The following is a 14,637-nucleotide window of genomic DNA, read 5'->3' on the forward strand; positions in this document are numbered from 1 at the left end:
TCTTATTCCCTTTTAGACAAAAAACAAATCGACAAAAAATGTCATGCAAAATGTCGTAGAAAAAGGCGAAAGGGAGAATGGTGATATACAGAGGAAACGATTTAATAGTACTGGCATTTAACGAACATGGTCTTAATAGTAGAAAAATGTGTCGACTAGTTTTGGTGTTGGAGAGAGTGGGTTAAAAGCCTCTCTAATCAATCAAGTGGTCTAGAGATGTGATTGGACTAACGAGGACGTCTACTATAACTAACATTTCTAAATGAAATACTAAATAAAATCACTGACATGAATTTACTAAAAGCCGAAAACACAAGGCTCAGTTGCTCACATTGTGGAATCAAGGCCGGGTTAAAACGGAGAGAGAGAGAGAGAGAGAGAGAAAGAGAGAGAGAGAGAGAAATGGGGTTTAACGTCCACTCGACACAGACTAGGTCATTTCGGGACTAACATATGGTTTTAATTTTATTTCAATATTTCGCTTGCGCGTAGGGGTCTTTAGCAGTGGGAGGAAACCGGAGGACCCGGAGGACAGACAACCCTACTCCTTGTCACGTACAACCGGGGATTCGAAACCACGCCAGTTGGCTCAATTAAAACGGACCCAGAAGAGCAAACACAAACAGAACTGGTGAGCAGACAACAAAGCAGGGCGAATGTTTCCCTCTACTGCTACTCCAACTCCTTTTATGTTGGCGGGAATGTAAATGCCATAGATAGAACGAGAGGAGAGAGAGAGAGAGGGAGAGAGAGAGGGTTAACGCCCACTCGACACAAACAAGGTCTATCTGTTTTGGACTAACATGGTTAAATTTTATTTCAATAATTCGCTTGCGCGTAGGGGTCTTTAGCAGGGAGAAAACCCACAAGGATGGATAGGCGACCCTACTTCTTGTCACGTACAACTGGGGAATCGAAACCACGCCAGTTGACTCAATGACAGACCTTATGATAGAGCGCGCACGTGCTAACCATTCGTCCATCCAACTCATCGGCCAGTTAAAGAGATGTTTATCTTAAATATTTGTTTGTGGTATGATGTGGGGTATGGTGTGGGGGTGGCAAACACACGCCTCTCTAATATAGGATAATGCACCAATCATAGGCGTAGGAGCCGGAATGGGGGCTGTACCCCCCGCCCAGCACCCCCGGAGGGGGGCAGATCCGGTGAAGCGTCTATTTTTCGGGCAACGTATTTCCGTTTTTCAGGGACAAAAATCACAGAATGAGGAAGATTAAGTTGTTTTTGAGCTTAAAGATACATTATGGGAGATAAGATAAAGAGATGGCAGTTCTCGCTATAATAGTTAAAAACTGGATAGTGTAAAGGTAATTTGCTGAAAATTTCAGTCAAATTGATCCACTATGAGCCGAGAAAAAGCGGGTGAAATCTTTGCATAGTCTCGGTCATCATTACTAAAATCATTAATATAAACAGCATAGTCTCGATTATCCACTGTCTTGATTATCCACTTTTATTGATTTAATTATCAATAGCCGTTAGCGGCATATAGGAATCTAATCCAGCCAACATCGAAGGCTAGCCTTGACATTAAGAGTTGATTATGGTCTGGATAAGTTAATTAATGTCTAATTGACTTGTAATAAACCGATTTTGCTCTTGCATAATGCATGTTTAACTTATTGTAAATTTATATTGTTGTTGTGTAATTGTCAGGGCCGTAACTAGCTCAGAGCAACGAGGGGGACGGGAAGTGTTCTCAGGGGTGCTGTAAAATTGACGGACAATGTATATCTATGGTCGACAACTTATTCACATGGAGCGGGGGGTGGGGGCGAAACTTTTTGCACGCCCCCCCCCCCTTTAGTTACGGGCCTGGTAATTGTGTAATTAATTAAAAGTAAACAAAGATTACAGCTTTGTGGAAAATTTGTTTAAGTTGTTGATTGATTCATTCTGAAAATTTGGGTGACAAAGAAAATTTTCGGGGCAAATAGTCTCAGCCCTTCCAAATGAGATTGGCCGGGATGCCTATGGCACCAATATAGCTCTGTGAGATTATTGCACAAGATGCACACGAGGTATTTCCATTCGACTGGAAATATCTTTCCCTACAGATAAATATTACTATTATTAATTTACTGTTGATTTGAACCACTCGAGTTATGACAACAAATCCAGAATGAGATTTGTCATATTTACTCTGTATGGAAAAACTAGGAATACGTTCAGCAATTTACAACAGCGATTGGGAGTCAGAATATTAACTTTTCCTGGGCAGTCAGGTTATCTTATTGTTGTGATTTACTTTACTTGTGATTTATGATAACTAGCGAAGTTTGACTTCGTATGTTATTGTTCCCCTGGAGCCAAGGTGGCTATGTGGGTAAGACGCTGGCTCGCTAGCCTGGAGGTCGGTTGTTCAATCCCTGCATTGGGAGAAATTTCCCCTTGTCAGTGGTACAGGACGGAGGCCTGACAAGGACAACTGTCTAGTCATTCGGATGGTACGAAAAACCGACGTCCCGTGTATACATTGGCGTGCACGTAAAAGATCCCTTGGCAGTTGGAATTCGATATGAGTAGGTCATAGTGCCGCTGTCCGGGCAAAATTTCACTCATAGCACACTGTATGGCGTATGCCCGCCTTCACTAGTCCAGTAGGAGCAGAACAGTAGGACGTTACACCCCATTTCATTTCAATTTGCATAAGGCAGTATTTCACAATGTGAAACATACATGTATTTAATGTAATTACAAAAAATAACTAGGTTTCTCCACATCAAGATTCAAGCATATAAAATATCTTGCATCAGTACTGCTATATTTTCTGGAGGGGATGGGGTGTGAGGTGAATAGTCGAATGGTTAGCGCTTGCGCGCTGTATCATAAGGTCTGTCATTGAGTCAACTGGCATGGTTTCAATTCCCTGGTTGTACGTGACAAGGAGTAGGGTCGCCGGTCCAACCTCATGGGTTTTCTCCGGGTCCTCCGGTTTCCTCCCACTGCTAAAGACCCCGACACGCAAGCAAATTACTGAAATAAAATTGAACCATGTTGTGGTCCCGAAGTCGACTTTAAACCCCCTCTCTCTCTCTCTCTCTCTCTCTCTCTCTCTCACTGTTAAAGACCCCTAAGCACAAGCGAATTATTGAAATAAAATTGAACCATGTGTTAGTCTCTCGCTCCACTACACACGAATAGCAAACAGTAAAATATAATTTTGATTGAAAATATCTCGCGTGCTATTCAATACACGCATCTAGAGAAATGCTTCGTGTTATCAACCGACTGGGATTTGAATAAAAACTTTATTATTAATAATATCACTTTACTGTTCATAATACAATATTAATATCAATTTCCTACTGGATAACAGTCACATTCTGCACCGGAAGTCAGGACGTCTCGATATGTTATCAAATGTGGTAATCAAACTGTCGTATTGATCGAGGCTAATGTAAAGGTCAAGGGTTACTGGGAAATGGCGTCTATAATTGAATATGAAGAGTAAAAGATTTGTATGAGTTGAGTTATTTCTACGCATTTAACAGATTTAAAATATTATAGGCCGTGAACGTGGAAATCTGTCGATTTTAGCATAAGGGTCTTTTATTCTTTTATTTATTTTGTTTTTGATGGGTGGGGCCGCGGTGGTTCAGAGGGTAAGATGATGATTTAATAGAAAGGAGGTCTCCCGTTGTTTGCCCAGAAGGTTCCTCGGGATTTTCCGACGGGGTTCCCCTTGTTTGTGGTGCAAGACGGAGGTCCTGACAAATAACTGTCTAGTCGTAAGGATGGGACGAAAAACTGAGACCCGTGAGCATATTGGCGTGCACGTAAAGGAACCCTTGGAATTCCAAATAAGAGTAGGCCGTAGTGCCGCTGTCTTCGTTAGCCCATTCGCGTGCGCGTTCTATCATAGGGTCTGTCATTGAGTCAACTGGCGTGGTTTTGATTCCCCGGTTGTACTTGACAAGGAGTGGGGTCGCCTGTCCAACCTCTTGGGTTATCTCTGGGTCCGGGTCCTCCGGTTCCGGTTTCCTCCCACTACAAAAGACCCCTACGCGCAAGCGAAGTATTGAAATAAAATTAAACCATGTGTTAGTCCCGAAATGACTTAGTTTGTGTCGAGTTGACTTAACCCCCTCTCTCTCTCTATCTCTCTCTCTCTCTCTCACTATCTCTCTCTCTCTCTCGCTCTCATTCGGTAAACACACAAGTAGGTAGTAAAATCCCATTTTCAACACATTTTCCTTTTGATGGACAAAAATAGAAAAGGGGCAGAGAGAGTGCATTTCTAAAGCAAATATTTCTCCGAACACAGCAGCGACAGCAGCTTTGGGAGTAACAATTAAAAAAAAAACAAATCTTACTTTTTTTCGAAGCTCTAAATCCATCGTTGATGGGAAGGTTCTGTATGTCATAAACTAGTTTAGATTTGGACAATAAATCGCGTTCATGGTTTACTCTATATACAGCATAACGAAAGGCATTTTCTACTCTTAGATCTTCGTCACCCTCTCCAAATAATCCACCTGAAATATAGGAAAATAAACAACCATAAATAAACTAACATGAAATAAAATGAAATGGGGTTTAACGTCCTACTGTTCTGCTCCTATACTGGGCTAATGAAGACGGGCAGTGTGCTATAAGGGAAATTTTGCCAGGGCAGCGGCACTATGGCCTACTTTTATATCGAATTCCAAGGCCAATGTGAGACCCTCCATCCTGCACCACTGATTAACTTTCTCGGCCAATGCAGGGATCGAACACGCGATCCCAGGCTAGCGTGCTAGCGTCTTACCTACTTGACGACCGTGGCTCTCTTTAGACAAAGAGACGCCGTAGTCTATTCCCCCCACTCTCACGACTTCAGGACGATGAAAGTATGTTTTAAACACAATTCAGCAAAGTCGAGGATACTGCCTGATGTTGAAGACTACAGGGCGTGTACGAACTCAAAATAATTATACACCTTGACCGGTGTTCTCCTAGACCAGTGGTTCTCAACCGTAAACACGGGGCCTCGGTTTTTCCAGGCTAGCGAGATAGCGTCTTACCCACTTAGCCACCGTGGCGTCCATAAACTATAACACGATGTCCACAAAAGTTTGTAAAATTCTAAAAATAATCTTCAAATCGTCCTTAATTGTCAAATGCCGTCACGAGGAATAAGGGGGTCTTAAAGATACATTATGGGAGATTAGATAAAGAGCTGACAGTTTTCACTATAATAGTTAAAAACTAGATGATGTAAATGGATTATGCTGAACATTTCAGTCATATTGCTTCACTCTAAGCCGAGAAAATGTTATTTAAAAATCTTTGTAGCCTCGGTTGTTATTGTCAGTGCTGTCGAGATAATTAACAACAGTCTCGATTGTCCATTTTTGCGTTGAACGGACATTGAAAAACAGATCATATTCAAATCCAATAAAAACCGGACAGATAAGATGGCAGCGAGAGTTGATTATGATCTTTTCATGTTACTAAATGTCTAATTAAAGGCCCAATACCACTTTTGTTGTAACTGAATAATATGTATCAATCTTTATTCTGGTCAACAAATGGTACTATTTTACAATATTCCAATTAAATGATGATACAAATTTCATCTTAACACACCTTATTTAAAAATTTTGAAAAATTCAACATAATGGTTTGAAACGTCTAACGTAAACCTTTTCAAATGAAACTTCGATTTAAAAATATTTTCGAACCCTCTGGACAAGTAAAATAGGATGTAATGGATAATTTACACAACAGGTAGGACACTTAAACATCTAGTACTTAGATAGAGATATTATTTATTTTCTGGAGCTTTCAAGCCAGCAAGAGTGTTATTGTCCCTTTAATAGTATATATAACATTCCAGGCCCTAAAAAGGGTCCCGAAATAGGCAGATTTACCTTTTGTATTAGGTATGTTTAATAAATAACGTTATTGTGACGCCATTTGTTAAATAACATAATGTTTTAGTATTTTTTAGTATTGAAATCCGACCCTTGAAGCTTTTTACCCACCCAGCATAACAATCGTATGTTTTTGATAATTCGCACCTGGTTCAATATCAAGTTTTTTGGGGTTTTTTTTTATCCAACTAGCATAACTTTTTTACCCACCCAGCAGGACAATCTTTTATTGAAATGGCACCCCGTACTATAGTAAGCTTATCACCCACCCAGCATCACCACCATTTATTCAAATCTTGCCCCGTACTATAGCAACCTCTTCCAACAGACATACTCAGTAAATTCTCCTCTGGGTTCCACAAAAATGTCTATGCCATAATAGTACAATACATCCACCGTGCTATATATGAGGGGGCTGTCTGAAGTACAACAACGTACAGACAGCTCAACAGACTTCATTAGAACTTAGTTATGAATAATTCTACAATAAAGCTGCGTTTATGAACTTGCGTCTATTATGTTTCTAGACGATATATTTAATTATATCATTTATAAGTCATGTTGGGTTGCTTCTAGACCCTAGACAATGTTTACATTTTGACTATGAGCCAGCGTGATTAAAATGTTTAATATAATTATCATAAAGTGGATTTTATTGTATAAAAACTGGAGAAAGCTAACGATGTAGGAACGCCAGACACGTGTGTAACTCTCCACATCTCAATGAGTCTGGCTTGGTGAAATAATAACCACTAAATTCTTAATAGATACATGGGATGAAATGAGCTTGAACGTTCTACGTTGTTGCTCCATTCGAGAGAGAGAGAGAGAGAGAGAGAGGAGAGAGAGGGGGAGAGAGAGAGAGGGGGAGAGAGAGGGGGTTAACGTCCACTCGACACAAACTAGGTTATCGCGGGACTAACACATGGTTCAATTTTATTTTCAATAATTCGCTGACGCGTAGGGGTCTTTAGCATTGGGAGGAAACCGGAAGACTCGGAGAAAACCCACGAGGTTGGACAGGCGACCCTACTCCTTGACCTTATTCCTTATTCGGACATCCACCCCCCCCCCCCCGCCCCCCTACACCGATTCGAAATAACAGTAGGTAGTAACTCCGTTACCATATTTGTCTTAAAGTGTACGTAAAATATCTTGACAGGTTGAATTCGATCAGTGTGCTTTGAGAGGAATTTTGCCCGCACAGCGGCCTTTCTGTCTCGGCCAGCACCAGGATCGAACCCGGGACCGCTTGGCCTCCTCAGTAGATACATACAAGATATGAATATTTGCTACCCTTTGCGTAATGCACTGGTCTGATCGATTCTACTCTGTAGCCACATTGAGTGTCCCAGCTAAGCGGGATATAAATACATGCGAATACAAGCAAATATCATTGAATACGGCCATTGAATTAAGTCATTGAATATTCCATGGTTGTATTCAATGGCTTAAACACGTACTCTTTTTGTCCAGAATTATTATTTGTTTGTTTATTGTTTGTTTGTTTTTTTTGTTGTTGTTCTTTTCTCTTTTTTTGTGGTAATCTGAATAGTGCAGTGTATTTTGAGATTTGCATGTAGTTATAGAATAAAAACAGAACTCATTGATTATTGAATACCGCTCGGGTTATTCTATGGTTCCAGAGAGTGTATCCCTGTCGCATTCCACTCGTGGACTGCTTGCGCCGAGATACACTCTCTTGAACCATAGAATAACCCGAGCGGCATTCAATGGTCATTGAGTTCTATATATATACATCTTCGAGTCCCAGGTACACGTCTTGCAAAAAAATGTGGCAGTTTGGTATGATCTCACCAGTATAAACATCGCTGTAGGAGGTTTCGCCACATAGCTTTTTAACTCTACACACTACGGTCTTAACCTTTACGACCTAAACCGATTTGTTGACCTGGCCTTTACTAATGCGACCGAAACTCTATGGCTGAAAGGGGGGTTGGATGGCCGAATGGTTAGCACGTGCGCGCTGTATCATAAGGCCTGTCAACAGGTGTGGTTTCGAATCCCCTGTTGTACATGAAAGAAGTGGGGTCGCCTGTCCAACCTCGTGGGTTTTCTCCGGGTCCTCCGGTTTCCTCCCACTGCCAAAGACCCCTGCGCGCAAGCGAATTATTGAAATAAAATTAAAACCATATGTTAGTCCCGAAATGTCCTAGTTTGTGTCGAGTGGACGTTAAAACCTCTCTCTCTCTCTCTCTCTCTCTCTCTCTCTCTCTCTCTATGGCTGAAAACCATGCCCGAATGGTTAGCACGTGCGCGCTGTATCATAAGGCCTGTCAACAGGTGTGGTTTCGAATCCCCTGTTGTACATGAAAGCAGTGGTTTCGAATCCCCTGTTGTACATGAAAGAAGTGGGGTCGCCTGTCCAACCTCGTGGGTTTTCTCCGGGTCCTCCGGTTTCCTCCCACTGCCAAAGACCCCTGCGCGCAAGCGAATTATTGAAATAAAATTAAAACCATATGTTAGTCCCGAAATGTCCTAGTTTGTGTCTAGTGGACGTTAAAACCCCTCTCTCTCTCTCTCTCTCTCTCTCTCTCTGGCTGAAAACTCTATGCACGAAACGTCTGATGGCCTGACATGTGCGAGACGGAAAACAAAAGATCCGAGATCTCCTAACTGAATAATGGAGGACTGGGTGTCAATAATTATAATATATGGGTAGATTATATTGTCCAGACAGTGGTAATTGAATGTATTTACCTACGTGTATTAATATTGAGACAATCGTCTCGATCCATTATAGTTTTCTCCTCAAATAACTGTGATGGAAGAGTGGTCTAAGTGTGTGCGCTTTAGAACACAGGGTCTGTCATTGATTAAAGGGGCTAAATCGCTTATATTTGGCACCTAGGAATGGACATAGATGGGTCGTAACGCATATAATAATGTATTATGAATGTATATAAACTGATTTACAATCAATCAATTATGTTCGGCGAAATATACGCCAGAGGTCTTAATCGAATGGAAATCTCTCGCGTCTTTTATTCCAGTCTACATAGATAGTATTTATTGCATAGTACATAGATTTACATTCAATCGTTTCTGCTTATACTGTAATGTCTAATGTTCGGCGAAATACGCGAAGAATTCAAATTGAATGGCAGTCTTTGTTAGATGCATACGTGTATACAATTTATTTTCGACCATATTTCGAATTCCAATACCGACTTCCGCCCAGCACGATTGACAAGGGGAAATAACGCTTTGCAAACTTTCTCGGCCGACATCACAAGTTTTCATGCCCATGTCACATATATAGATGAACCAAAACATAGGTTATTTAGATCGTCCAACCCAATTGTTTTTTATTTCAAGATGGTTTCCTAAAGAACGGTAACTCTATATTATGTAAAGGTGTAATAAAAAGATACAAGTTGATGTTACTAGGTGAATGTTTATTCACGTGGTTTCATTCTATTATCAGACCTTATTTAATCTAGAGCACGTGTCATCTTGTATCATATTTACCTGGATTTAATCATAACAAGGTGAACACTTGGCTCTAGTTGATTATTCCATCATCCAGACGCACAGTATTCGTTACCTTTTCAGTTGCAACACGTGTCGTACACGTGAAAGGGTATGCTGCTGAAACGATCATACACGTTTAGGGATTGTTGGATAAATACTGATTATACACATATAACACAACTAGTGATTGTTTTCCCTAGAAATTGTGTTGTGTTTTTATCGTGCAATTCGTGAGGGGCATCCCAGGGCATCTTTAAGGTCTATTTCCATCAAGGCGGCTTGTTAATTGAGACTATTGTAGGGTGTGACGAAGAGAACAGGTAATAAGGTGGCAACCAGGTGAAACAGGTAGATGTTATAACACGTGTAATCTATCGGAGTTAATGCAATCTTTATACAAACTTTATATTGAGCCAAAATAAAGATGCCAATCTAACGGTTGTTTTTAACCATCGTAAAGGACGTTCTTTAAATAAATGATGTGTTGGCCCCCGGCAGAGTCTAAATTTAAGAGAGGGAGAGAGAGAGAGAGAGAGAGAGAGAGACCCCTACGCGCGAAATAAAATAAAATTGAACCATATGTCAGACCCGAAATGACCGAGAGAGAGAATGACCGAGAGCGAGAGAGAGATAGAGAGAGTTTAACGTCCACTCGACAAAAACTAGGTCATTTCGGTACTAACATATGGTTCAATTTTATTTCAATAAGCTTGAATAGGTGACAATACTCCGTATCATGTACAAGCGGGAAATCGAAGCAACGCCACTTGACTCAATGACGGACCTTATGATCCAACGCGTACGCGCTAACCATTCGGCCACCTAACCTCTTAATTTAAGAATATCCGTGGTAGTCAAGTAGTAATTGTCTGCGATATCACTGTTGTGGAATTGGACGTTAAACCACAAGCTGCTAACAGGACAGTGTGCCCTCTATTAGAATGTTCCAGTTTAGAATCCGGTCACAGGCCGAGAAAAACGTTAGGCAGTGGGAAAAAATATCGATGTCCACCCGTGTCCATATTTCCGCGCACATAAAAGAATCATTGGCATTTGGAATTCGAAATAAGATATCAGGGACTGCCACTTTAAGCTCTTTTTATGAAAAGTTTTTATGAAAAGAAATGAAACGGGGTTTAACGTCCTACTGTTCTGCACCATTCCGGGACAATGAAGACGGATGTGTGTGTGATGTAAAGGTACATACTAGTCTATGGGTCAGTATCTTGAGACAGGTATTTTTGAACACGGAAAACAAAAACAATTCCCCATCATCAAGTTGAATTTGTGACAGCTTCTAGACGGTCGTGTGTGTAATGATCTATTTGTAGTTAAAACAACGGCTATTCTAGGATCGTATGAACAGGGCAATACAATGTCTTATTACATCAATAGTATTTATATTTATATCCAGCTATATTGAAACCATTATAGTCCAGTTTTAAACATACCTTATAATTATTTGCATTGTAATGACGTACAAACGTCTGTTTGCTTTGTGAAATTACGTCCTGTTTCCTTGTAAGTTTAACAAAGCACGCGCAAGATTTGCCTACACGCAAGCTGTACCATTTCTAGCTTAACTAATCATAGCCCATTTTACCTGTAGTCTTCCTACCCTAATCATAACCAATTTTACCTGTATCATTCCTACCCTAATCCCATTTTACCTGTAGCCTTGCTACCCTAATCATAACCCATTTTACCTGTACCACTGCTACCCTAATCCCATTTTACCAGTAGCCTTGCTACCCTAATCATAACCCATTTTACCTGTACCACTGCTACCCTAATCCCATTTTACCTGTACCATTGCTTTCCTAATCCTAAACTATTTTACCTGTACCATTGCTATCTTAATCATAACCCATTTTATCTGTACCAATGCTACCCTAATCATAACCCAGTTTACCTGTAGTCTTGCTACCCTAATAATAATCCAGTTTACCTGTAGTCTTGCTACCCTAATCATAATCCATTTTACATGTATCACTGTAAACCCAATCATATCCTAATTTCTCCCAAATACTCAAAAACGACTGTTTTAGCATCAAATTGAGATAGTCCCGTGGTCATGTTTATTTTCAGCATGATGAGGCCTAAAATTCGAAGTTTTGGCGTGATGAGTTGGGGCATGGCCCACAAAATGATAAAGAACCACTGCTTAGTGAAACGTTAGTGATACATTATGCAAGATTTAGATAAAGAGCTGATCATTCTTGCTATAATTTCTCATAAATAGATAATGTAAAATGAAAAATATTAAAAATGTCATTCAAATTACTTCATTCTGAGCAAAGTTATCACTGTTTGTAGTTTTGACAAGATGTGTGCATAGTGGTAACCTGGGCACTGGTATATTCGAGACTTAGCCTAGCTTTCCCCATTTTTAAATTAAATTTTTAAATGAACCGTGCTAATCTAGTTAAAATCTCGAGTATCCTATGCCATCGAGAGTTGATTATGGTTTTGTTAATAAATTTTTAATTAATAATTCAGATAAAATTTCAGGCCTAAAGAAAGACCTGCAATAGGCAGATTTACCTCTTGCATAATGCATGTTTAAGATATTCTTATAGTAAGGTGTATTTTTAGCCGTTCCGATTCCACTACGAGAGATTATTATAGACTAAGGGTTAAGTTAAATCATCAGAATTAGTCTATAAAGAAAGGATTGTTTTAACCAAGGATGAGTTATTCTATCGGTATGTTTATTTATCTATGTTAAAGAATATACCAAAATATAGACGTGTACGTAAACACACTGAGGATGGAAGGAAACTAAGAACACGTTTTATTGGTTACCTGCCAGTTTATATTTCTAGATATACCTGTCTCTATCTATATCACCTGGTCGATTAGAATAACTAATTACAGGTATATAGCATTCTTAGGTAACGTTCAGTTAGAGAGAGAGAGGGGGGGGGGCGGTAACGTACACTCGACACAAACTAGGTCAGTTGGGTACTAACATATGGTTCAATTTTATTTCAAAAATTCGCATGAGCATATTATAGGGGTCTTTTGCAGTGGGAGGAAACCGGCCCACCCGGAGAAAACCTATCTGGTTGAACAGTCGGCCTTACTCCTTATTACAGGTATCTAGTAAAATAGGTTCAGTACATGCACTGACGGGTAACGTTCATTACACTACAGGTATATTGTAGGTTGCGTTCAATACAGGTATAAAGTACGGAAAGGTATGGTTCAATACCGGTATATATAGCAATGATAGGTAACGTTCAATACAGGTACATAGTACGGATAGGTATGGTTCAATACCGGTATATATAGCAATGATAGGTAACGTTCAATACAGGTACATAGTACGGATAGGTATGGTTCAATACCGGTATATATAGCACTGATAGGTAACTTTCTTTACAGTTATATAGTACTGATAGGTAACGTTCATTACGGGTATATAGTACGGATAGGTAACGTTCAATACAGGTATATAGTACAGATAAAACGTTCAATACAGGTATATAGTACGGATAGGTAACGTTCATTACAGGTATATAGTACGGATAGGTAACGTTCATTACAAGTATATAGTACGGATAGGTAACGTCAGGTATATAGAACGGATAGGTAACGTTCATTACAGGTATATAGTACGGATAGGTAACGTTCATTACAAGTATATAGTACGGATAGATAACGTCAGGTATATAGAACGGATATGTAACGTTCATTACAGGTATATAAAGTACGGAAAGGTAACATCCATTACAGGTATATACAGGTACATGGTACGGATAGGTAACGTCAGGTATATATTACGAATAGGTAACGTTCATTACAGGTATATATAGACGATTATTAAATTATAAATAATGAATATCATAAAGAAATAACACCTGTTTTGTTAATAAATCATTCATATCATAATCTACAGGTACACCTTGTAAATTAATTAACATGTACCGTACTTAATTATTCATTGGGTATAATCCAAATTGAGACAACTAGTAATCAACGACATAAAAACAAGTAAAATTTTATATATAGGCTGGGCAGGCTCAAGCCTAGCGCCTCAACGTCTAGGGCAGTGATTCTCAACTGGTGTGTCGCGGAACACAGGTGTGCCGCGAGATCTTCCTAAGTGTGCCGCGAAATTTTGAACGGCACACTAAGAAAATTTCTCACTAAAGAAGCCAGTTATTTGACTGATGAAATTCTAAACACTGCAATAAAATAAGTTCATAGCTGTGTTGTTCTATATTTAGTTTGAGTCATTCTACGTGTCTATGACTAGTCTGTGCCCAAGGTTGTATGCCGTTTATGACTTACCAAATTAAAATATTTTTCATATATATTTAGCCAAGTGTGCCGCTATTTTTTCATGTGTTCTGAGGTGTGTCGTTGGTAAAAAAAAGGTTGAAAACCACTGGTCTAGGAGGACACCGCTCAAGGTGTATAATTATTTTGAGTTCGTACACGCACTGTAGTCTTTAACATCAGGCAGTATCCTCGACTTTACTGAATTGTGTTTAAAACATACTTTCATCTTCTTTTAGGCGTAAGAGTGGGGAAATAGCCTACTTGGTTTTTCTCCGGGTCCCCCGGTTTCCTCCCACTGCTAAACACCCATAAGCGAATTATAAAAATAAAATTGAACCATGTGTTAGTCCCGTAATGACCTAGTTTGTGTCGAGTGGACGTTTAACCCCATTCCCCCTCTCTCTCTCTCTCTCTCTCTCTCTCTCTCTCCTGAAACCTCAAATAACTCTGACCCTCAAACGCCCTGCTACTGTGATCGGCATGGCATGTACTGTCTATACCTTCTATAGAAGGAATATTTGGCTATGTTTATGATTGGTGCGAGTAGTTTGATAGGTAATGAGATGTGTTTTTTATAGAACCGGGAATAGTTTTATGGTCGTTGGTATTTTAGTAGACAAAAACGTAAAATAGTTATATTCTCCATTACACAAAAAACATGGGCTACATTATTTATACGGTGACGTGCAAATTAAAGGTCGGTGTGTGTTCGACGGTGTGTTCGAGAGAGAGAGAGAGAGAGAGAGGGAGGGCGAGAGAGAAAACGATGGGATTTAACGTCCACTCGAAATAAACAAGGAGAGAAGTCAATGTAATGGTTGTTTTTAACCATAGTATAGGAGAGAGAGAGAGAGAGAGAGAGAGAGAGGAGGGGGGGAGGGGGTAACTTACCCTCGACACAAACTAGGTCATTTCTGGACTGACACATGGTTCACTTCATTAACTAAGTTCTTTTGTGGTTAATACATTTATTTT

General features: G+C 39.8%; 1 protein-coding gene across 1 annotated transcript in view; it reads right to left on the minus strand.

Annotated features, from left to right (window-relative positions):
- LOC126809984 (glutamate receptor ionotropic, kainate 2) overlaps positions 1-14,637 on the minus strand; it is a 155,575-nt gene that overhangs the window by 51,543 nt on the left and 89,395 nt on the right. Inside the window, exon 2 of the mRNA XM_050534870.2 lies at positions 4,339-4,500. Within this exon, the coding sequence (XP_050390827.1) occupies positions 4,339-4,500 (162 nt within the window). The remainder of the gene's footprint in view (positions 1-4,338; positions 4,501-14,637) is intronic.

This window comes from Patella vulgata, chromosome 2 (assembly GCF_932274485.2).
Source record: "Patella vulgata chromosome 2, xgPatVulg1.2, whole genome shotgun sequence".
Lineage (NCBI taxonomy): Eukaryota > Metazoa > Mollusca > Gastropoda > Patellidae > Patella > Patella vulgata.